The following is a 25,395-nucleotide window of genomic DNA, read 5'->3' as shown; positions in this document are numbered from 1 at the left end:
TTTAAAAATATTTTGACGTTTCTGCCTACAATGATAGGGGAATTTCTCCGACCAAATTCTCACCAATGACTAGTCTTTCTATTTTCACCAAAGACTAGTCTTTGGTGAGAATCCAATGAGAAAAGTGTCCAGTGAGAAGAGTCCAAAAAGCAGTAACTAAGTGTAACAAAATCCTTTGTGACAAGTTCTTTCAAGATCATTTTCATACCTGAGGAAGGAGGAAAACCCCTCCGAAACGTCGGTTTTGAGAAAGTAAAGGAGAAGAAACCAAAGGCCATATCCTTGTTTCAATTATATACTTCTCTTTCAGGCTTTTCTTAATATTAATATTAATCTTATATGTGACATCACGGTGAGGATTCTTGCCAGAAATTTACTAAGTAAACGAAAAAATCGTTGGATTTCAAAAGATTTGATGTTTATGAATCTCTATAATCCGTGTGACTAATCCTTGTGTCCCGCTCTCACGCGGATAAGCGAGAATCTACTGTACATTCGAAACAATTCGAAATTCGAAAAGTAACTCACATGGTTTGCTAAATAATCAACCAGTCAGAATATATTTCCTTTGATTCTGAGTGTATGCCGTCTTAATTAGAGAGTATTAAGAATAAATACTCAAATTCGAAAAAGACAAAATCGTTTACTCCAAGACACATATCTTTGTGTCTTGGCTAAATGTTAATCTACCGAGCAGCCTGGAAATTACGTCAAAAGTTTGTAGACTCTCCAAAATTTATTGTAATTGAATATATTTTAGCCCTTGTTTAACAATGAAAAAATCGTATAATTCAACTTTCGAAATCCAAATTCATAAAACAAAATCTGTGACTTAGACAAGATTTGTACATTCACAAAGGAAAATTAAAAATTAGAAATATGAAATTAAAAACAACGAGAAACAATAGAAAATACGAAACACGTATATTGGCTTAAAAATTTGTACTTAGAATCGCAGATTTTATTTCATAAAGCGAGATCTAAAAAGTTGATTATGTGGAAAGATTTATAATATAGTAATATCAACTTGGTAATAATGAGAAAAAGTTTAATTAAAAAAAAACATGCATTAAATGTGGAAGCAATTAAATGTTTTCGAGCACAAAAAAGCGTTAAATTATTTAGAAATACTTTCTGGAAGACCTACAATGCTATATTATTTGTCTTACACTTAAAAAAAATTCAGAACTATTAGAAAACTTTCAATATGAACATTTCATTGCATTTGTAATTCATTAATTTATTTTTCATGACCGCAGTAATGCTTATTATTGTCAGTTTTTGATGTGAGTTTGTAGAAAAATCTATTTTAAGTGCGTTTTCTAAATTGTCATTCATATTTTGAAAATTGTATATAGGCCCTGAAGAATTAAATAATCCCAAGTAAGGGTCGAATAAAGAACAGCAAGAAAATTTTTAGACCGAAATTACAAATTTGGCATCATATCCTAATAGTCGACTCTTAACATTGAATTACGCATTATGCCTAGTGCACTCTTGTTTGTAAACATGTTTTTAAAATTTTCTATAAGAGTGAGCGAGATGACTAGATCTAGATTTCACTCACTCTCGCTGAAATGTCAAAAATATCTTTAATATACAGAGGTTATTGTGTGTTGGGCATTATACACTACGCACAACAACTTTTGTTTTGCAAATATGTTTTTGACATTTCAATGAGAGTGAGTGAAGCAGAAATCTAGTGATCTTGCTCTCTCTCATAGAAGATTTTGAAAATATATTTATAAACAAAAGTTATTGTGTGCAGGGCATTATGTCCAACGCGCAATAACTTTTGTTTAGTAAACATGTTTTTGACACTTCTATGAGAGTAAGTGAGACTTAGATCTAGTCATCTCGCTCACTCTCATCGGAAATTTTGAAAACATATTTCCAAACAAAAGTTATTGTGCGCTGAACATAAGTATTACTGATATTTTGTAAACATTCACTGAACCTTGACATTGAATAAACAAATAAGTAATAGAACAAATTCTTCAGTTTTGTTGAATATCCAAAACAAAAATCTCTTGTGTATTGCTCATAAATTGAGCTGAATATTGTGCTTATAGAATTTTCATAAATAAGAATGAAAAGCTGTGAAACAACAAATCTACTAATACCAAAACATTTTATTATGTTCAATATTATTTATAGATGCAAGCTATGATAAATTAATCATGCGTGTATAAATAGTTGTTATATAAGCCATTTCTCAATCAGCAAAAGTCAATAGTTCAAAATATCTACTACTCAAATAGCCCAAAGTCTACAGGAAAAAAAACACTTTTTAAATTTAAATGGCATTACCATTATATTGTCATGTTTAATTGATTACCGTAGTTCTTATACTTCAGCAAATATCACTCATTCCATTTTGTTTTTATTATTTTTTTATACAAAAGAACCGATGAAAACCAGGAAATATTGTTTATGTTTGCAAATTCTGGCAATAATGTCTACTAATAGTGTTACTATTTTTCTCTTAATGATTAGAAAAGAGTCTTTCAACGGAGGGGAAGTGTTGGTTAGTTGAGTGAATCTTAAATGGCCTGCAGAAATTTTGGGATAACAAAAAGGTTAATTTTCTTCTTTGATCAATTTTGTGCTGAATTTGCAATTATGAACTTACATCGAAATCTCCAATAGTGAAACGTGTTGCGCTCAATGAATTTTGTGGTGGTAAATCTGGACTGATCATCTTTTCGTTTTCGTATTTGAGTTTTTTTTTGTCAAAAAGATGAATGGAAAACGGTTAGAACATCAAATGGGCATTTAGTTATCAAATGAAATGAGTTAATTAAATAATAAACAATGAATTGCCTTTGTTTGGTAAACATGTTTTTGACAGATGAGAAAGAGTAAGTGAGAACTAATTATAGTTGTCTCACTCTCTCTGGACTGTCATTCACTTGTTTACAAAACAAAATGAATTGTGCGTACTTCATACCCAACGTACAATAACTTTCGTTTTGTAAACATATTTTTGACATTTCAGTAAGAGTGAGAGAGATCTAAATCTAGTCATCTCGCTCACTCTTATATGCCCAACGCACAATAACCTTTGTTTTGTCAACATGTTTTTGACATTTCAGTGAGAGTGAATGAAACCGAGATCTAGTCATTTCGCTCTCTCTCATATGACATTTTAAAAACATGTTTACAAACAAAATTTATTGTGTGTTGGGCAATGAGCAGTTTCGAAAACATGTTTACAAAACAAAAATTACTGTGCATTGGACATAACACAGAAAACAAAACAAACACAAAAAAAATGTTCGTGAAAAACACAGAGTAGTTAAAAACACAAATGGGATTAATTGACAAAATAAAATTTGTACAAAACAAATCTAAAAACTTCAAGTTTTCCTGGATTTTCAAGGACGAAAAAAATAATGTGTTCTAGGAGAATACCAAAAATGATAAACTTAAAATAAAAATATTGAAATATAAAAGAATTTTGTACTTACATCATCCTCATCAATCATTTCTTTGGTTGATGCTGTAGTCTCATTGCGGCGAATTGATCCTTGATGGATATCCAGATCAACTTTGAGGATCTGGAATCGTCGAAGGAGGAAAACTATCGGCATGGGTAAGACTCCGGCAATTATCATTGCAAGAGCAATAGCCATTACCCAACCTGGGAAATTTGCATCCTCAGGAAGTCCCTGGAAATAAGACAGTCAACAATGCATCAACAATGGAAATATTAAAGAGAAGGATGTTAAAATGAAGATTAGAGTGCGACATCTTGAATGTTGCGACTGTTCCCATTTTCGCCGCAACTGTTTCTGTTACGGCGCGAAATGCTTCTGGTGGAAAATACGACAATTAATGCCATCGGGCAATACTACTTCTTCCTCTTTCATCATGTCAACGTCGCGAATACACGCCTTTTTTAGTTTAGTGAATAAAATCCGTTTTTGTTAAAAGAATCAAAAGAGTTTTCATTCCAAGAATCATCACACAACATTCTCAAGGATTTGAGGCAGTGAAAGGCGAATAAAGATTGTTTTATTGGGCAAAGGAAATTGGTTCGCGACAGGTTTCTATTTTCGCTGCAACTGTACCCATTTTCGCCGGAACTGTTCCCATTTCCGACAAAACTGTTCTCACTGTTTTATGATTGCAAAGTGCCAAAATCATCTCCTCGCGACAATAAACTGTTTCTAACAAGGAAAGCGACAGACCAAACAATAATCAATTTATTCTTACCTTATCTGCATTCCAAGCTTTATAAGTTGGATTATCCATAATCATGAAGAAGATCGAAGAGGTCAATATGCAGATCATAATTCCTGGTCCAATAAATCGCCAAGTAGCCTGCCAATAGAGACCTGGACGATGTCCTGTCATTTGGTAGATATCTTCGGTGAATCTACAAATTTAAAAATTGCGAAATAAGTTACAAAGCATCCTTTGATAGACCGGAATTTTCCTAAACATACTTTTCATGGCCATAGATGTAAATTACTGCAATCATCTCCAAAAGAGCAATCACAACTAGTCCAATAGTGCCGGCAAATGAATCAAAGAGCTTCAGCCAGTATTCACCAGCACCAGTAGAGAAAATTAATCCAATTACAAAGCATATGGCACAAACAACCCCTGAAATATTTATTAAAAAGCAAAAAAATCATCTCTCAATAACGATTTATAATCGATTGACTAGATCTTTATCTCAAACCTGTAACGTATGGTTTGCGGATCCTCTTGAAAATGTCAATGTCGAAGATGGTACAAAACATTCCTTCGAGCATTCCAATCTGTGATCCAAGTCCCAAAGACAGAAGCATCATGAAGAATATAACAGCCCAGAAAGGTGCTCCTGGAAGTTGCACAATGGCCTGAGTGAAGACAATAAAAGCCAACCCAGTACCTTCAGCGGCCTAAAAGACAATAAGAAACATATTTGCTCCTAAAGAAAATTTTGAAAGACCAACGAAAATGCCATGAGAAACTTTATTCACATGGGAATAATATAGCAAATACTTGCAAATATCAAATGCTAATTGGCAAAAGTTAGCGGTATTAGCATAGTGCACGCTCCATTATATCCATTGTTACATACTCATCACAGTTCTACAGGGTTTACCGAAATACAAATTAAATAGAAACTTGAAGATTTATAATCACTTCATCATAGTTCACTAAATAAGTTAAAGGTTAAGTTCAAAAGTTAGGTTATGTTGCCTTAAGAACAATATATAGCTTTATAGAGAAGAAAGTTTTGGTAGCGATGCTGTTTTTATTGTCTTTAGTAATCACGGTAGTTGAGAAGGTTGAGAACATCACCATCACAAAACGTTTTCAAAAGCGTACACATAACTATAAAAAAAATTTCTAGGTTAACTAAACGCGATTTATTTAATTAAATATCTTGGAATCTGTGGTTACAATAAAGAACCATTGAACCACAACAAAAAGAGACATAAAGAAGTGCAACGATAACAATGTTCCCATTTAAAACCGTTTTTAAAATTTATTAAAATTACAATTATCTTTAAGGTTATGAAAAGAGGTTATGTAATGCCTACAACTTAAATTTCACTTTTTTTCCAACTTTTTAGAATAGCACTTCTTCGAGAATTGCTGACAAGTGATCCAATTTTGACAAGTGATCACTTCACAGAGTTACAGAATTCCCCCATCTCCAGGACCGTATTTTATCAAGTGAAATAAGTCTGTAGTCAAGTTTAAGTTTAATTAGTGAATAAATAGTCACGATTAAAGATGTCTGTTAGCAGTGATTTCATGAAGGTTTCGATTGTTTCCATTGATTTTCACCAAAAAACTAACTCAAAGCCACCAAATGTCAACCAAATATTCGGATCTTAAAGTGAGATTTTTTGCAAACTTTTATGAATTTAAAATTACAAAAATCTGAATATTTTTCTCAATAGTAATGGCCTACATTAAGTACAAAAAGAAGAATTTATTTTTATCACGTGAGGCTGCAGAAACTTTTCTGCTTTCTTTATTTGAAACTGTTCCCAATTTCGCCGCAACTGTCCCACTTTTCGCCGCAGGACTGTACTACAACGCCATCTTATCATTTTTTATGTTTGCAAATTTATATTGTTAACAAAAGATATACTACTTAAAAATAATAATAGTTTAAATAAAAAAGGAATAACAAACAAAAGTGTAAAAAAAAATGTTCAAATCAAATTAGAAAACTTTTCAGAGAACTATAAAAGGTTCTATCAATTTCTATTATATGTTTTTAAAGTAAAAATCAATTGTTTTCGAATTATTTCTTTAAGTTTATAAATTACTCTGTAGAACTTTGTGAAATTATTATTACTTCTTAGCAACTTAAAATTCTTAAAGCAAGCTCTCAAAGAAATTCTTCTGAATAATTTCAAGTAGAAATAATTTGCAAACGTTGCAAAGTTTTGAGAAATTGATACTTGTCAAGAAAATATATTCTGTATTAAATATGATATTAAGGTACTTCTCCATCGTTCTTGAAGAACTTTTAGAAGTTATTTCTGCAATTTGTAATCTTAGTAAATACATGAATTTTTTAAGAACGACATTTTAATTGAATGAATTACAGTAGAGTTCCTAAAATTTGAACAATATTTTCAAAAATTTAACGGAATTCATGTAAAATGCACTTTTCCTAAATTAAGAAAAATAACTTTAGAGAATATATCAATCTAATTTATTGTGAAATATATGGAATTTGGTGCGGAAGTTACTATAATACGATAATATTGAGGAAAGAGCAAAGAAAAATTGTTCTAATTCACACTACACGCAAAATTTTCTTCACATAACCTCCAATTTTACATTTTGATCTCAACCGTCGTTCAAATTTGATGATTCTGAAGCATTATTAGGCTTAAGGTTTTCAATTAGATTCTGTATCGAAAAGCTGTTAAAGTGTGCTATTCCATTGAAAAATGAAAATAGCGAGAGAATCTTTCTCTTGAACATTTTTTTAGCACTTTACTGTTCTCAAGCGCTACTTCATTATCGACTTTTCTATGTGTTGGTTTCTGTCTCGACACAAAGAAAGGTCGATTATGTAGAATCAATTGAGAACAGTAAAATGCTGAAAATAATATTAATTTTTCATTGGAATAGCAGCTAAAATAATGAATCGCAGGTTTCATTCTGAATTTCTAGCTTGACCAAAAATTCAAACTGTTCTCAATTTTTCTACAAGTGTTCTCAAAACTTTGGATATCGCTAAAAATCAAAATGTAAATATGACTCAACATTTAAGCAAAATTTTAGCTGAATTTCATAATATTTGTACAATTATCTCTTTCACATTTTGAAAGAGATACATTAGACGGAATAGTTGCCAAGTACGCAATTTGCATGTGAATAAATTTCATGGCTTTCTTCTTTGTATGACATGCCAAAAGCTGAGAAGATGTACTGATAAAAGAACAAACTACCTTATCAAGTGTATTCACGTGTGACAAAAATGCGACTTACATTGTCCAATTGTTGGGATAAACTACATTCTTCCAAGTTCCATGCTTCGCTCATATTTGGTGATATTGTCGTCATAACCTTATCATAGACGCTCCTGTCCACATGCCGATCCGGCAGTAGCTTGTGCTCAAACAGAATCTTTGTATTTCTGTTGGAGACGAAAATTGATGAGAATTTTTAGAGGGGAAAAATGGAAAGGGGAAACCTTTTTCTCCTGAACATTTTTCTAGCACTTTACTGTTCTCAAGAGCTTCTGTATTATCGATTTTTCTTTGTGTTGGTTCCTGTCACGACTGTTTGATGATTTTGGAACACAGCGATTACTTTGAGAAAACAGTCGTGGCAGGAACCAACACAAAGAAAAGTCGATAATGCAGAATCACTTGAGAACAGTAAAAAGCTAAAGAAAACTTATTGAATACTTGAATACTTACACTTCAATGCATCTATCAACATTGGCAGTAGCTTTGAAACCCAAAATGGAGAATATAACGACACTGGCATAAATGGCCGTAATGGCATTGCATACGGACACAAGGATAACGTCCCGTACGCAATTATTCTTGGGCGTATTGTAGCTCCCAAAGGCAATCAGGGAACCGAATGCCAATCCGAAGGAATAGAAAACTTGCGTGGCTGCATCTAACCACACCGTTGGCTCCAGGAGCTTTTCCACCTTCGGCGTGTACATGTGGACGAGTCCTGCACTCGCGCCACGTAACGTGATCCCCCGAATAAAGAAGATGGTGAGAACTAGGTATGGGAAGAGCGATGTGAAGTACACCACCTTGCAATAAAAGTTATTATTCAAATTAGGAAACTGAAGGGATTCATTGTCGGTATTGCTACTGAGTTATTTTAGTTGTTGTACTCCTAATAATAGGCATTTTCACTTGGATTGAAATAGAACACAATAGAAGCTCCTTTAAGACACTGAGTTATGAATATGTAATCCTGAAATGTAGATTGACTATTTTCCCAGGCAATTTAATCTGTGAAAATTGCATGAATTGCCCTAGAAATTGATTTCACGAAGACAGGAGAAAAGGGTTATTTCTCCTAACCTTAAATTTTTTATAATTATTTAGACGTGGTTTTGTTCTAGCTGATCTTTGACTTCTGAGATAATTATAAAAAATAAATAAATTTTACACTGTCAAATAAAAAAAAAACAAAATCCCATTTAAATTTAATAAGGAAAAAGAAATGGTTCAAAACGAGTTGTTGAATTGAACCTCAAAAGTTTATATTATAATGATAATTTGAGGTTAAGTCTCACCTAACCTAGAAAAATATGCAATTTATGTTGCACTTAAAAAATATGCAAAATATGCAATCCTGTTTTTATTCTCCGAATCTAGTACTTATGAAAAAAAAATAATGTTGTATTAGTTATATTTCTATGATTAAAATCTTGAACAGTTTTATAGACAGTCTTTTTATAACACTTATATTATTTATTAAAAATTTCTCAAAAGGGAAGATTCAGAGATTTTGGGTCCAATTATCTGATTTCCCTTAAAAAATAAATGTTTTTAAGGTTATAATTTGATGCAAATTAGACAAAATAGAACATCTTAAAAATCAAAATAACCTATTTTTTATTTCAAAATAGTTTTAATAAAATTTAAATAATTTTTTTTAATTCGCAAACAAATTAACTTCTTGGCCCCCGATCAAAATCCCCAAAGCCAAAATCCTGAAAGCCAAAATCCCAAATTGGTAATGCCCTAGACACACTTACGACTTAAACTGAGAGAGAGCTTAACGTAATTATTTTATAAATAATGATTTGACTAAATTCCCATCAGTTTCCCACTAACTAAACCGTTTCTTAGCTTAAGCCGCTTTAGTATTTCGGCTTTCGGTATTCTGGCTTCCGGTATTTTGGCATTCGGCGTAGCCCAGATTTCAGTAAGAAGGGAGCCATGAGCCATATTTCAAATTATTAATTTGAGCTTTCAAATGAAATCCTTTTCTATGACCTTTCATCTGTACATAAGCACTAAGGAACAAGTTTTAGGAAGCTCTGTCATTTCATCCATTTTTGTACCGATTTTAATGATTTTGTCAGATTTAAGAAAATGTTCAAAAACGTTCTTTAGGATCTGAAAATCTTTTCTTCGAAGAAATTGCACTTTTAGCTTGGGAATGATATCTAAAAAGGAAATGTTCTTAGGTTTAAAACGGCTTTAGACTTAACGATTTTGAATATTTAAAGTAGTCCGGAAAGCTTTTAAATTTTTTTCTAGTTTTTCAAAAGGTGAATATTAATTTTTCTAGTTAAAGGAAAAGATAAATGTAAAACAAGGGTGAGCAAAAAGCGTTTGAAGCCAATAAACGTCAAAATAAGTCTGCCCAGGTAGCGTTTTGACCATTGACATACAATTTTCATTTGACGTTTGTTGGGTTTCAAATGGTTCTTGCACACCTCTGATCTAGAAGCTGTCATTTTCCTTCAAAACTTTGATTTCTTGACCTGAAAGCTTGATACCTCAAGACGTCAAGAACACTTTTTCTCGAAGAAAATGCCGGAAAATTGATTAAAAAATTAATGAAATATACTTTCAGTCTTAAAAGTTTTCTTTCAAAAATTCTTCAAAACTTAACACTAAACCTACCGACCGTTTTTGGTCGTTTTTCAATCAAATGAGAAACCGCGGTAGAGTAGGATACTCAACAAATTTGTCTTGGAAAAAAGCAAAAAATTAAAATTTAAACACTGAAAAACATATTACATGTATATTTTAAGAAATTCATAAAGTTTTATAGTGACATTGTACCTTTTAAATATGTGGTAATTTTAAACTGGTCAAATTGACCGGGCTTTGGTAGGTTTAGTGTTAAATACTGTACCGATTTTGATTATTTTAGGGCCAGATGTGATCAGCTTGAGGATTTCATAAGAGGTTTTTTCATAAAACATTGCATTTTTCTTTGAGAAAATTTGTTTAAAAATTGATCTAGCAAAAAAAAACTATTTTGAAGTCTTTAATATTAGATTTTATATAATGATTCTCTAGAAAATTCACCATAAATTCATTTATATTCCAAATTGAATTGTTTTAGACTTTATGGAAAGCTGAAGTATTATTAAGTTCCATTTTTTTAATTTTGAATGGTATTCTCTCAGTTAGCTAAAAAGTCAGTTACTAATGTGAGGTTATACTGAACATAACCTACAAAAAACTAAAATATGGCTTTACGATTCATCAGAAAATATGAGCTAATATTTAGAAACCATTTGAGAGTATGACAAAACAGTTTCGGGAAATAATTGAAGTAATAATAATTCAACCAATAGGTTAAGTCAAAAAAGTTTAGGTTATGTTTAGCCTAACCTGAATATTTAAGAACTGCTTTGTCTCGCGGAATTTCCTAACCTGCAGCATGGAGGAATTTTGATTCAAATGTCTAATTTGACATGTCCTTCTAATTTGACATTTTAAATGGAAGATTTTCCATTTAACAAACATTTTACAAAAAAAAACCGAAGCAAAAGCGGTTTTATATCAATATTCCTTAAATTTGTAATAAAAACAATTAAATTCAATAGTTTAGAAACTTGCAATATAAACATAAGGGTTATGTTATTAAATTACAAGAGGTTATGTTTTCACATTAAAACGAATAATTCATTTTTTAAAGTTTTATAGGAGCAATCAAAAGATTTTGGGATTGCAATTTGCAAAATTTTAAGTTCCATTTATAATTTATTAGGTTAATTTTGAATTTTCCTTGCAGGAAAATCATAAATGTAAATTTACGTGCAAAAATTTATTGCTTAATAAAGAAACTTTCTTCATTAAAAACTATCAACTTCATGAAATGGAAATGAGACTTTGTAATGGAGTTTTTTGTTTAGGAAATTTGTTTAATAAAATCTTATACGAATGTTTCGAATATTTGATTATTTATAAGTATATTTTAGAAGTATTTGCTTTTAAAACATTTTTCTAATGTGTCTTTGACGAAACAAACCGAGAGAAGGGAATAAAATGAAGAATAAACAGAAAAATGGATAAATATAAAATATCGGAATATCACATTTCCCCTATTTGTCTTCGAAATCAAAAATCTGCTTTTCTTCAAGTTTATTTCTTATAGAATTAAATAGATTATAAATGTTGCTTGAAGAGTATTGGCCTTAACAAAAAATCAATAAATTCGTGAGATAGTGTAATAACATCAAACTCAAGACATTAAAGCACTTTCCTTAATGGCTTGAGAGTGGTGCAATTATTATGGCGGTCTTACCTTTCCGGAGCTCTGAATGCCCTTCATGACAATGAAGAATACAACGACCCATGCCAGAAGGAGACACAGGACAATCCACCACTTTAGGCCACCAGAATCCTCAATGGATGGAGAAGCATCCAACGTTGTACGATACCAAAAATAAGCTGTCTCAGAAGAACGGGCACATTCGTCCACATCAGTACCGTTAATCTGAGGACAGCTGGACCACGGCAAAGGATACTGCAAGAAAGAAGACTTAGCGGAAAGTGCGGAATCCTGCTCAACTACTCCATAATCCTATGTCCTACCCGGAAACTGTTGAACAGATAGAAGAAACACCATGTTATGATGACGTTGTAGTACAGCGACACGAAGAGTGTGACAATGCACGATGAGATACCAATGCCACCGAGCCAGGGATGTATAGTATTCCACACCCCAAGTGACCCAAGGCGCATCTTCTGGCCAATTCCCAGTTCAATGAGGAACAGTGGTATTCCCTCTAGCACCAACATGATGAAAAAAGGAATGAGGAAAGCACCTGTAAAGGCACAAAACTCAATTTAGCTTCATGTTTTACTGCTTTAATTCATTAAAAACATAATATCTAGACTAGATTCTTCTTTAGTTGGGCATCCCTTATTCCCGTGAAGCATTTGTGCATATTCTAAAGGCCTAAGAGTCAAACAGTGATAGATATCGACTTGAGGTCTTCAAAGGACCTGCTCCCATTCTTGACTCAGATTGTATACAATTGCCATTCTCTGATCCACCTCTAGAAGTATCTTTTTATGTATTTATAGAACACTTCCTCTTTTTAGACAAGTAAAATTTTGTATTTCAGATAAAACCAATTTAAATTTCGAAAAAATATGATTTTTTGGAGAGATTTTCTTATTGTTTTAGATGAGAAAAAAAGGAGAAAAGAAAAGGAATAAGAACAAATCCTGCACTCAGAGCAACTCAACAAGGTTTTTGGAAGCCTTTCGTCGCTGTTTCACTTACACTGTTTGTCTCCAATTAGATACTTTCCCTTGTCTCCATTTGGATTAATATGTTTCCAATAGAAGCATTTTACGTTCGCGTATTTTTCTTGTATTTAAAAAGTTTTCAAATTATATCTAAAGAATTTTCACTAAACAGTAACATTCTAGTAGAGTCAAGGAGCAAATTTATGTAATTTTCTTCAGAAAAAATATGAACTTAATATGTTGAATCTTCTGTCAAAGTTAAAGCGTCTGGAAATGGTTTTGAATTTGGACATTTACCCTATAGTCTAGATTTTATGGTTCCGGCGAACCTTTTAGATCAGGAGGGGAATTCTGCAACGCTCTGGCAATGCCATATGACAAATTGAGTTCGAATCTTAGGAGAGCTTTTTCGAAAATGCGATTCGACTTTGTATAAGTCCATCTCATTCTTTCGCACTCTTCTTCTTCTTCTTTGAAACATCACACCAAATTCAGTTTAGCTCAATCGAATTTTCAGTGCGAAAGAATGAGATAGACATTATGCAAAACGTGTGAGAAAGAAAGAGGTGTGAATTTTGATTTCATGGAATTTTTCTGATCTAAAAGGCATGTCGGAGTCACCATATTATTAGACTCTTCCAAATTGGTTTGTTCGAAATTTGAACTTTTACCCTATCCTCTTGTTTGTTTGTATCTGATTCTGTCATCTTAGGTTATGTTTTGTTTTTGGAACTCTATGCATTCAAGAAGCAAACCATTTTCTGAGCCGACTGATGTTCGAAAAATCGATCTAAATATCGATATTAACAGGGGCCCATCAAGCCTAATAAAAAGTGAAGCTATTTTTCACTTTTCCTTGTAAAAATTTTGCAAATATTACACCGCAATTTAATAAATTTTCGCTCGTAGTTCTTGTGTTATTTTGGCGAACATTATGAAATATGTATTTTTAACTAGCTTTTAACGCACAAATTCGAAATATATCAGGTTTCAGTACCTCTATGCAGAAACGTATGAAAACATGAATGTCGAGAGGCCCTTGGATATTCGACTCTCCGAAATTCGGGCAAGACACACATGAAATTACCAAAAAAAAGTAAATCTGCATTTCCCATTGTTTTTTATCTGTCATTTTCGGTCCAATCGGGTGAATATCGTAGATCGTAGTGTAAAAAGATTTTGGCCAAAATTGTTAGACTTAATCAATTGCAACTCTTGAAGTTGTCAAAGATATTCCTCAGTCTGATCGCTCACTGGAGTTTTCCAAGAGAGATTGAAGATCAGTTTCGAAAACCAAAACGAACTTTCGTGGACGAAACTTCTCGTCTCGTCCATAGTCTATGAAGAAATTTCTGTTCGAATTTCCAAGTATCACGAGGATCACGAATATCAAAATGTATACATCAGTTTATAATTTGTTACGGGAAAAATCAAAGCAACGAGCTTCAAGGTATTTCTTTTTAATTATTCTTATGATTCGCAAGTACAGTAGAGTCTCGCTATAAGCCATCGCTCTATAGTCCACAATTTATCGACCGTTGATTTCAAAACACTGATTTTAAGTTAGGTTATGTTTTTTAGTATGCGACATGCATAATTATTTTAATATTTTTGGCAAACTTTATTAAGTAGTTGTGATAATTGTGATCCACAATGAAGAGAGCAAGGACAAGTACCACAATCGCAAAGAAAGTGGAAGCCGTCGAGCAATTTCAATACTAAAAATCGTTGATAATTTTAAAAAAATACATGGACTATATAGTGTGACCCAAGTGTCAAATTTGAAACCAAATATGGACTATAGCGAGACTCTACTGTAGAACTTGAAAAATTCGAAGATCCATTTGAAGAGCCAGAAAAGAGACATTCTTACTTCTTGATACTTTCATAAAATTGAAATTCACATCCCTCTTTTTCTTAAAAGTTTTGGTTATGTCTATGCTAGTCTTGCGCACTCTTCTCCTTCTTTTGAACATCATACCATATTAAATTTAGTTTAGTAAAAATTCGAGTCCGAAAAAGTGGAACAGATTTATGCAAATCATTTTAGAAAGAAAGGGACGCAAACTTTGCTGTCATGCAATTCTACCGATCTAAAAGTGTGCTAGAGGCATAAGAAAATAAATTGAGATGTGATACATCTTATCCTTAGGGTGAACTGCCCTCTATCGTGAGTATTGCAGATATTTAGACTGCTCAATAATATCTCAAATAAATAAGAGAATAGCTAGACTTTGCTACTTGTACATTAGCTGCTGTAACCAAGTTTTTGTTAATTATAGTATTCACAATGTTGATTTTTCTCACAAATAATAATAAAATTTTGTAATAAAATGAAACAAAAAATCTAAAAATTTTAACATTCTCGAGTTTTTTCACTACTTTGTTATCTTTCAGAAGATAAATAATGTTATTAGGCTGGATTTTCAAATTCCATCTTAGACAATCACCATTTGAACAATCAACCTCGTACATTGCACCATTTCGTCACTATCCAAGACACTTTATTGCATTTAAAATATAAAATAAATCTTTCTCTGATTGCTCTCCTGAATTGTAGCTCACAGTTATTACTCAATAAACATTAAAAATGTGACGAAATAGATAAGATATCACCGAATACTAGAATTTGTGATTTTAATGTCATACAATTTCCCTAAATTTTATAAAACGGCTTTGATCTAATAATTAAACAATTAAAAAATAAAAATAAAAATCAACTTTTAGGGCATAATATCACACTCGCAATGTGGAGTATTTCGCAGAGTCTTTTACACTTTGCCTCTACCTTTTCAATTTCACATTTGCGTCGTGCTGGAATATATAATAAAAAGTAAATAAATCGTCACATGGGCCGTTATTATAGTTCTGCACGCTTCTACACGTAATTTTGTGATAAGAGAGAGAGGGGAATAGTTGGGGAGGAAAAATATTCCGTTCATGAAAAAATGCCTATAAATAGGATCTTGTGATGCATATATGAGGTTTGTGCCGGTATCATTAAATTTAGAGACACATTCACAAAATGCCCACACGTAATTTTCCATTGATGAAAGTCTTTCTTTCCTTCTGATAAATAAAATTTTATCCATTTGGTCAATTTTCATGACAAAATTCTCAGTGGAGACGCCTCGCTTTTCCTCCTTTTTTGCCTTCCTCCCCCTAAACTTAGAAGGTGAAAGAGAAATTTTCCACGAATTGCTTCTCGCCTTAAGGAAAAATCAATTTCTGGTGAAGATTTGGCGGTCATACGCACCAACAAAAATTTTCCATTATGTGTCACAGTCTCTTATAACATGGATTTGTAAATTATTTTTCTTGCCTTCTTTTTTTGGGGAAAATTCCATTTAATTTGTTAGAATGAATCCTTTGTCCCATTTCTACTTTTCCATTTTATTGATTGACCTTTTACTCATTCTATAAACGTCCTTGACATAGTATTATGGGTGTCTAATGTATCAGGGGATTAGATACGTAGATTTTTTGATAAAATTATTTTAAAAACACTTTTTCAATTTACGTAGGAGAACAACGAGTTCTATTATTTCTACAAAGAATTTTCAATCTTCAAAGACTTCAAAGGTAATTTAAATAAACTCAATACCACTCAATTTTATCGATTCGGTGATTCGGTCAGTAACGCTTTCACTTTAGCAGGTCATTAGGCGTATATAATCAATACGTCTATCTGATCACCAGGATCACACTATAAAACACAGTAGGGGAGACCGGGGAAATTTTTGATTGCGTATAATTTGTACTAAAAATGTTTGTATGAGGTTGATAAGTATTTCAGTGAATAGTAAGGGAAGTATATATGTATTTAGAATAAAGAGTGATTTCCTCGATATTCCTTCGAAGTCAAACTATAAGATACCACTATCGAATACTATGCGTGGCTAATTCTACCCCGGTCTCCCCTAAGTTTATTGATTCATAAAGTTACCTTATTTTTTCACAACAATTAAGGAGCTATTTCACTGAAAAAATTTTGACGATTAAAATAATGAGCATTAGTTTCTTCATGCCACTTCATGCCCTTCGGTTTAAATCTTAACAGGCTTGTACTAAAAAAAACCCCAATGAACATATCTAAGATCTAGTACGACAATATAAGTAATCATGTAATTATTATTTTAATAAGTATTTTGATATATTCTTTTGCCAAATAATCCCTAAAATTGATTTAAAACTTCGTGGAATTGTAATGGAAATTGTGTACTAAAACTCTCAATTAGGTAGATGAAAGAGTTATGGTACTATTCCTGAACGTTGTTTTTTAGATGGAATGGTACGGTCAGTTAGTTATACTAGATGATGATTTAAAACACGGATTATGACCTATGTTTGGATTTATTCAATTGTTACTTCATACATCATTTCATGTATGAAGTAACAATTGAATAAATCCAAACATAGGTCATAATCCGTGTTTTAAATCATCATCAAGTTGTTTTTTAGCACTTTACTGTTCTAAAATGCTCTTTCATTCCCGTCTGTTTAAATTTTAACAGACATGTACTAATAATTAGACCAGATGAACATACTTAAAATATTTAGTACAATATAAATAAAATTATTAAATTCTTACTTTGTTGCCACAACAAATTTTATTCTGTTTGTAGAAGAAAATTTTCCTAAACCGTTTTCTGGATGCATTTCGATTTGTTTTATAAGATAAAAAAAAACACCTTTTGTTTAGTACTTTTAGTACACGACGCATTTTGACATGAAAGAAACCTTTTATTCTATTTTTGTAGCTCTTGGAACATTAAAAAATGTTGCGAATTAATTTAGAACAGGTATGTACTAGAAATGTTTCTGCATAAGACTATTTCCTCACGTCATTTTACATTTCTGTACTAAAAATCAGTGCCGATTACATAATCTGAAATCTGTCTATTAGCACAAAATATATGAGAGGGAGGGATGCCATATATGTATCAAAAAAGTGCAGAAACATTTCTGAATGTAATAATAATGGTTCTTATTACAACGAAAAATGAAAATGTTTTTAGCACTGGTTCCTATCTCGACTATTTTCGTCAGTTCTCGTCGAATTCTAAAACAAAACAGCCGTGCCAGGAACCAATATAAAGAAAAGTCAATTATTAAAAACACTTGGGAACAGTAAAGTGCAAAAAAATGTTCATTTTAATTGGAGTAGCACCATAACGCCACAATTCTAAGAAATTGTTTTATTTTTTTATGGAAAGTTTTGATTTTTAGTACACTTTTCGAAGTATTCGTAAGGATGTCTAATATATATCAACACAAATACTGCACAATATAGAAATAATAGAATAACATAATTAGGGGAATGTTGGCATGGTTCGCACAGAGTGAACCTTCAAACAACGCAAATTTTCTCTTTGTTTGCAAAGAGGTAGTTCATCATTTCTTAGCCATAAGATAGATCATTATTAAGCTCATGAGACGTGATGAGAAATGGTAGGTCAGCTCTTTGCAAACAAAGAGAAAATTCGCATCATTTGAAGGTTCACTCTGTGCGAACCATGCCTACATTCCCCTAGAGGTTATACTTTTTATAATAATTTTATTAAATATATTCAAATATCCTGGTTATTGAAAACATATTTTGTGAATATTTTATTGCAATGGAATTTCATAAATTAGCTCTAATCTGAAAGTCATTAGAAAAATTTTATAATGGGCCAGCACAACTTTCAGATCAGGAAAAATTCTGAAAGTAAAAATTCACGTCTCTTTCTTCCTCAAAAATTTGGATAAGTCTATCCCATTTTTCGGTCTCAAAATTGGACTGGAATAAATTTAATTTAGTGTGATGTTCGAAAGAAGGAGAAGAGTACGAAAGAGTAGAATAGATTTATGCAAATAATTTGAGAATGAAAAGGATGTGAATTTCGGTTTTATGAAGTTTTCTTGATCTATAAAGTGTCAAAAATTCAGTTCTCGTTCTTTCTCAAAAGCTTTTGGTAAGTCTACCTCATTCTTTCGCACCAAAAATTGGACCGAATTAAATTAAATTTGATTTGATGTTAAAAAGAAGAAGAAGAAGTGTTCGAAAGAGTGGGATGCAAAACGTTTTAGAAAGAGAGCACCGTCTTTTCAGTATGAAAATACTGGCGGTTTTTACATGCATTTCGCATTTCTTGTCAATAGTTACATCTAGAAAATCCGGTAAAATGCGAGTGGAAACTCATTTTGAGAAACTCAAGTAAATCTGGTCAGAAAACCTACAGGGAACCTGGGAAACCCACGGGGAACTCGGAAAACTCACGGGGAACTCCAGGAATCCGTACATATCGTTAGGGAATCCACGGGGATCTTCGGAAACCCATTTATTTATTTTTTTTTTAGGGAACTCTGAGAACTCGTATATTATTTCAGTGGACACGGAGAACTAATTTTTGATCCATAAATTAGCATTTTAGATTTTCAATTTAGATTTAGATTTAAATTATCAATTTAGATTATGCTTTTGACATAAAGATGATTTACAGTTTATATATAAAATATTATTTCTTTCTAATTAGTTATCTAAGATTAAGATTAAATTTACTAAAATACTAACCAAAATGTTGCAGTCTATGTTAGATAATTTTATTAAAAACATTTCTGTTAATATTTAAAATTTTTCTTGATCAATATTTACATCTCGTTATCATTTACAATGAAGAAATCGATCGAATTTGTCACTTTTAATGAGCAATATTTGTCCAAATCTAACTTTGAATATATCTATGATAATGAATTAGGTCATTTTTACGAGATTTTGAAAATTTTTCTAACAATAACAGTGTCTCAATTACTGAATCAGCTAATTCGTAATTTCCATTCATATCAAGAGAAACTTTCTAAATTAATTGGCTGCGTAAATAAGATCAAATGACATTAAATGACTCTTGCATTTCAAACACTTGCAAAGCTAATGAGGCCCTAAGCCAGGGCATAAATTATTGGATTAAGAATGAACTTGTTTACAGAGGGATCTCTAATAGTCTGAGTATCTCAAGGAATGCTTCCGCAAAAAAATAAATCATCTCAACGAAGGCGAAGGTGAAGTAATGTACTAAAGTCTGCGATATTGAGAGAATGTGTCTAAAATTTTGATGAATTAGCTAATCAATGAGTAATTAATTGATGGAAATTGCCGTAGTTGTGCCTCCCCATCGATCGGTCTATCATAAATCGTCTACTGGTTATCAAAATTTGAGTCAAAAGCGACATAACGATGTTTAGTTTAGTCACAACCGGTGGTTTACTCAAGAACTCCCAATATAATTCACTTAGGAGCAGATTGAGCAATTTTATGGGAATTCCGCTTGAAAGCATCACAGTTCAATGTGGCTGTTCCGTCGACATTTGCAGCACTTTCATCTACATTAATTTTTCAACTGAGTTTTTCACATTAAAACATTGTAATATTTAAAAGATAAACCTGTGTGGATATTTTACTATCCTAGGTTACTCGATGTTTATTTATAACTATATGCAAATTGCCATAGGTCATCCATAAATCTCGTATTTTAATTTACACACTTCAATTTAAGCATTTAGCACGATTTTTTTCCACAAAATATACAGCAATATGATATAAATCTCTGAATGTTTATATAATAAATTTTTGGCGACAAGTGCAGAGATAAAATTTTTCTCTCTATTTGCTGTTTAATTTACTCCAAATGTTATATATCGTGAAGTCTGGCACACAAAACCATATTGATTTTATCCACGGTGAATGTTTTGAGATAGTGTGCAGGTATTAAATGTTTTGCTCAAAGCAAAAATTCACCATGACACTTTGAGATAGTAATCCTATAAAAAAATTTTCCATTGCGGTGAAAATGAAATGGAAATTTCATCAACGAAAGCTTGAAAATATCTATGTTGCATTCAGAGATGTTGCATTTACCATACCTTTACGGGCCTCTATAAAAATGAACACGCAAATTTCTGTGAAAAATTTTCACTTCGGAATATATGTTCTATCACAAAAAACGTTCTAAACGTTCTCAGTTGAAACAGATTTTCTGCTAGAACTTAAAGACAGGGCAGTATCATCCTCTTTTATTCAACTTGTTACCGGTCTAGAGTACAAACGGTAAGAGATATTGGCTTCGTGCCATTGGGGACCCCCCATAAAAACATAATCTTCAGCCTTTTTTGTCTAGACGTATTGTAATGTTACAACAATAATCGAGATGTTAACATGAACGAAATATTATAAATACTGACCTCGTGAAAGAACGCCCTTAAGGTTCTATTTTTGCAATAAAATCCATAGAGATCTTTAAGAAAATTAACACTGTGTCTTCATGAGAAAAAAGCGTTCATATTCCGTATGGCGTTCCACAGAATTACCAATATCCTTTCGCGCATATACATTCCACAAAAAAATCCGGCTAAACTTATTTAAATGTAAATAAAATCTAAACTTAAATAAATGTAAAAGGACGTGAGGAAATAATCTTATACAGAAACATTTCTAGTACATGCCTGTTCTAATTAAATTCGCAACATTTTTTAATGTTACAAGAGTTACAAAAAAAGAATATAAGGTTTCTGACATGTCAAAATACGTCGGGTACTAAAAGCACTAAACAAAAGGTGTTTTTTTTTTAATCTTATAAAACAAATCGAAATGCATCCAGAAAAGGGTCAAGGAAAATTTTCTTCTGCAAACAGAATAAAATTTGTTGTAGCAACAAATTGAGAATTTTATAATTACATTATTTTGTTGTACTAAATTTTAGTTATGTTTATGGGGTCTACTTTTTTAGTACATGTCTGTTAAAATTTAAACCGAAGGGAATGAAGACGCATTTTAGAAAAGTAAAGCGCTAATAAAAAACCGTTCAGGAAAAAGATTTCACTATTTCACTTTTCCATTGGAATACCATGAGTCTTTCATCTACCATTATTAATTTAGTGTTTTAGTACACAATTCTCATGAAAATCCCATGCATCTGTAAATCAATTTTAAGGATTATACTTTACTGAGAAAAATCCGAAAAAGTTAATATAACATTCCGGAAGTGTTAATTTTACCCTGCAGTATTGATCCAAAATCAGTGTCAATATTACCCTTTTTAGGTGTATTGGGGGTTAAAGTTACCCTTTTTCATGTTAATTTTACCCTTAAAAAGGTGTAAAATTAACATTAAAAATGTTGATATATTTTACACCTAAAAAGTGTTAAAGTTATGAGGAAAAAAAGTTAATCGCACCCTCTTTTTTTCTCAGTGTTGAAAGAAGAATGCGTGAAATTATTTATTAAACATTCGTGGAACTATTTTTTTGTTTAACCCTTTAACGACGAGACAGTTTTCGCGGACCGAAAATCAGCAATAAAAATGAAACCGATTTACAAAATCAGTTAAAGGTCTTACATCTAGCCTTAGAAAATCCAACAGAGTCTGATTCGGTGTATTTTTTTTATCTAGTATTTTTTCTGAGAATACCAATGATTGATAATTTTCACTTTAATGAAAAATATTATGTTTGAGTATTGTAGTTTCTTTTTCCAAATCGGTTGTGCATAAAAGATGGAAGTATAATAAATATTTAAAATTAATTTTCATTATGACGATTTAAAAATTTGTCATTTTTAAGTTTAAAAATTTACTATATAACAAATAGCTGGAGACTTGGAAAAAATATCCTAGATTCCTTCAACCTTCTACTTTGCAATTACGTACAAACATAAGAAAAAAATAACTTTAGGTAGTCAGGAAAAATTATTTTCTTTATGGGACACCGGTGTTCCAATCGTCCTTAAAGGGTTAACCCTTGAAAAGTTTAAAAAAAAAGCTACTGCATGAAAATTCCGCGGAAAATTCCATAGACTGTCATGGATATTATCTATGTAGAATCTTGCAAGCTGCAACCGTTCAAGGAGACGCTAGGTAATAATTATAATACCTGTTAAAAATACGTACGAAACGCATTGTGGCTTTTTGCAGTAAACTCTGTGGATTTTTGTGGGAAACGTCGTTGGAATTCCAAAGGAATTTCCACGCCTGTTGGTTGTAAGGCTCACTTGCAGAAAAATCAAATTCTATGCAATGTCGATCGTGTATAGATCCAACAGTCGTCAAAATTGGAATAAAGAAATAAAACAAGAAAAAACCGTCCCACTGAACCTCCGCAGACAGCCATGGAACATTTTTATAGGGTAGAAATGAATTTTGCGTAAAAAATAGCACCAAGCAATGATTGATTGGAATAAGAATTGGCGGTGTCAATAGAAATAAAATAAGAAGTGAGTTATATTGTGAATAACGACCAATGTATCTTTCTTTTGTACACGCAACATTATCTTTCCTTTCGCCAGACTTTTCTATTATTCTTCTATCTGTGGAAATACTTGCACTAAAACATTATTGATTTTCATGTTCTAGAATTGATATTCAGGCACTGCGAATGATTTCTATTCTGAAAATTTATGTCTTTTGCAGCATGTTTAGCTCTTTTCCACGAGGGCTTTCTCTGTGGTTGGCAATTTTGCCATTTTCAGCGGTTTATTTGAGTTTTCTCGTGCAGACATCGTCTTTAAGGAAATGTAGGTCAAATATCATTTGCATAAATTCCCCAAAATTCTTATGATTTTCGTTTCTGATCGACTTCTCAATAGAGTCTCACTGACAACATTTTCCGATAACATTTATTTTTCCACCAAAATAGAGTGTCTGCGTGAACCAAACTGAGATTGGGCTTCTTTACGAGCATCACGAGACGCATGATGATAAATTTAGTTACATTTTTTTTTCAAGAGGTTTTCCCATCCTCTTTTGCCTATGCCTCTTAATATTGCGTCGATACCACTGATTCTCAGTCTTTTTCAGTCACCTTCAAACACGCGAGAAGTTCATTATTAGATGAAAAACCATTTATTACCGAACTGTCTCACTCAGTTCAGCTCACAGAAAATCCATATCATGTGCATTACCATTTACATCTGATTGACTTTTCCCAGGAAAATTTTCCTAAACTTTAAAGCCATCATGACAAAAACTACGTCTTTTTTATTTTCTGGGAAATATATGAGGTATTTGGTATTCCAATTTTTCAAAATTGCACAGCAATTTTCTTTTCAAGGCAATGTTATGACTAGGTTATTTAAAGGTGTGTTCAATGTACCCCCCACCCCCCTATATACCAATTCATGGTCCTTCCTAATGGAAAATCAACAAGAGGAATAAGTTAAATCGCAAAAATAGAAAAGATTGGGAATTGAAAGGAATAAAACAATAATGAAGAATGACTTTCTTTCGCAAATAGAAATATTCAAATATTTACTCAAGATTAGCAATAGAAATAGAACTGAAAAAAAAATTAAGTAATTTTCCAACAAAAGCTATCAACCGAAACGTTGGTAATAAAAGGAAGATGAAAACTTAAATGCCAATTAACGTATGATATCTCAACATCGGAAGAAAACCTTGCATTATGACTGCAAATTTAATTATGTTAGACCGAGTAAATATCTCATTGAGATTGTGATGACGAAGGTCTAATTCAAAAATATAGTCATTAGGTACATGCCTCACAAATTTACGCAAAAAAAAAACAAAGGGAAAACAATTAAAGAGCACCAAGAAATCACTTAATACCCATTAAATTAACCACAATCGCCTTACATTGTAGTGTTTCAGTAAATAAAGACTTCTTCTATGAAAGAAATATCATTAAGTGTTTCTAAACATTAAATAAATAAAGTGAATAATCTATTACGTTAATGAAAGAGAAGAAACTATTAAAATTTCCTCACAGCTGTTTGATATGCAATTTTCTAATTAGGTTTGCATCACAATGCCTACTTTTGTATACCTTGCATGCATTAGAAATCATTCGAAACAGAATTCGAACATTGATCGAAGCTAAACGACCTAAACGAAAGTTCTTGTATTTTCCGCATTAGCGCTCGCAGTATTTCCTTTTCGAATAGTTGCCATTTTTGTAAACAAACCAGTCCATCATAAAATTTCTACTTCCCACGTTTTGCGTTCGTTCGTCATTAGAGAGGCCAAACAGTTAGAGATAGCGACTTAGAGCCTTCAGGCGACCTTTCTGTAGCTCGAATTTTGGAACTGATAGGGGTAAGCATTTTTAAAGCTAGTCAAATGCGTCACATTTTCTAAAAAGAACCACAGATCAAATCCATTAGGAACATAGAAAAAAAATGAATTGTCCGAAGGCAGCCTACCCCTCTCCCTACTCTTCCGTCTTTCTGTTCCTTTTTTATACAACTAAAATTCTATTCCATAACCAATAAAATTGGAAAGGTTTTCACTCTTTGGTCTGTGATTTTGACTGCCGCCGTCTTATCAATACTGACTTCTAATGTAAAGGACTTATGCTTTAGAGACGTCCAGAGACTAGACTTTCTTCGTTCTTGGGCCGAAATTCATCAATTTGAGATATCATAGTAATTCACCAGTCCAGCAAAATTGGCAGAGGGTTACTCCTAATATGACATCGACCAGTTGGGCCTTCAAACAACCATTTTTATCCATTTTCAGAATAGACTATCACGTAGGGTAAGTGTGCGAAATTTCGGCATAGTTGCATGTAAGCGCCAAGGTCTCAAGTTTTAAATGCAATATTATTAATACAAATTGAATATTTTTATTACTTCTTCTTAAGGAGTATTGCTTGGAACCTTGTAGACAGTTTATCGTCTTTATTTACTCTAAAACCATTCTTAATACATTTTAAAATAAATAAAAATGTTGACATAGCT

General features: G+C 32.1%; 1 protein-coding gene across 21 annotated transcripts in view; it reads right to left on the bottom strand.

The window, feature by feature from the left end:
- LOC129802136 (sodium-dependent neutral amino acid transporter B(0)AT3) overlaps positions 1 to 25,395 on the bottom strand; it is a 48,246-nt gene that overhangs the window by 6,399 nt on the left and 16,452 nt on the right. For 7 of the 21 annotated variants that reach the window (XM_055847719.1, XM_055847728.1, XM_055847718.1 and 4 more), the window contains 8 exons: positions 12,006 to 12,238; positions 11,716 to 11,952; positions 7,893 to 8,245; positions 7,459 to 7,606; positions 4,691 to 4,892; positions 4,452 to 4,611; positions 4,219 to 4,381; positions 3,471 to 3,671 (listed from right to left, as the gene is read on the bottom strand). In XM_055847719.1, the coding sequence (XP_055703694.1) occupies positions 3,471 to 3,671; positions 4,219 to 4,381; positions 4,452 to 4,611; positions 4,691 to 4,892; positions 7,459 to 7,606; positions 7,893 to 8,245; positions 11,716 to 11,952; positions 12,006 to 12,238 (1,697 nt within the window). Of the gene's footprint in view, positions 1 to 2,310; positions 2,553 to 2,632; positions 2,702 to 3,470; positions 3,672 to 4,218; positions 4,382 to 4,451; positions 4,612 to 4,690; positions 4,893 to 7,458; positions 7,607 to 7,892; positions 8,246 to 11,715; positions 11,953 to 12,005; positions 12,239 to 25,395 lie in introns of all 21 variants that reach the window. The other 14 variants (XM_055847725.1, XM_055847723.1, XM_055847730.1 and 11 more) reach the window with 4 other exon arrangements.

The sequence above is a fragment of the Phlebotomus papatasi genome, chromosome 2 (genome assembly GCF_024763615.1).
Source record: "Phlebotomus papatasi isolate M1 chromosome 2, Ppap_2.1, whole genome shotgun sequence".
Classification (NCBI taxonomy): Eukaryota; Metazoa; Arthropoda; class Insecta; order Diptera; family Psychodidae; genus Phlebotomus; species Phlebotomus papatasi.
The sequence above is the reverse complement of the archived record's forward strand: the minus strand, read 5'-3'. Positions and strand labels throughout refer to the sequence as shown.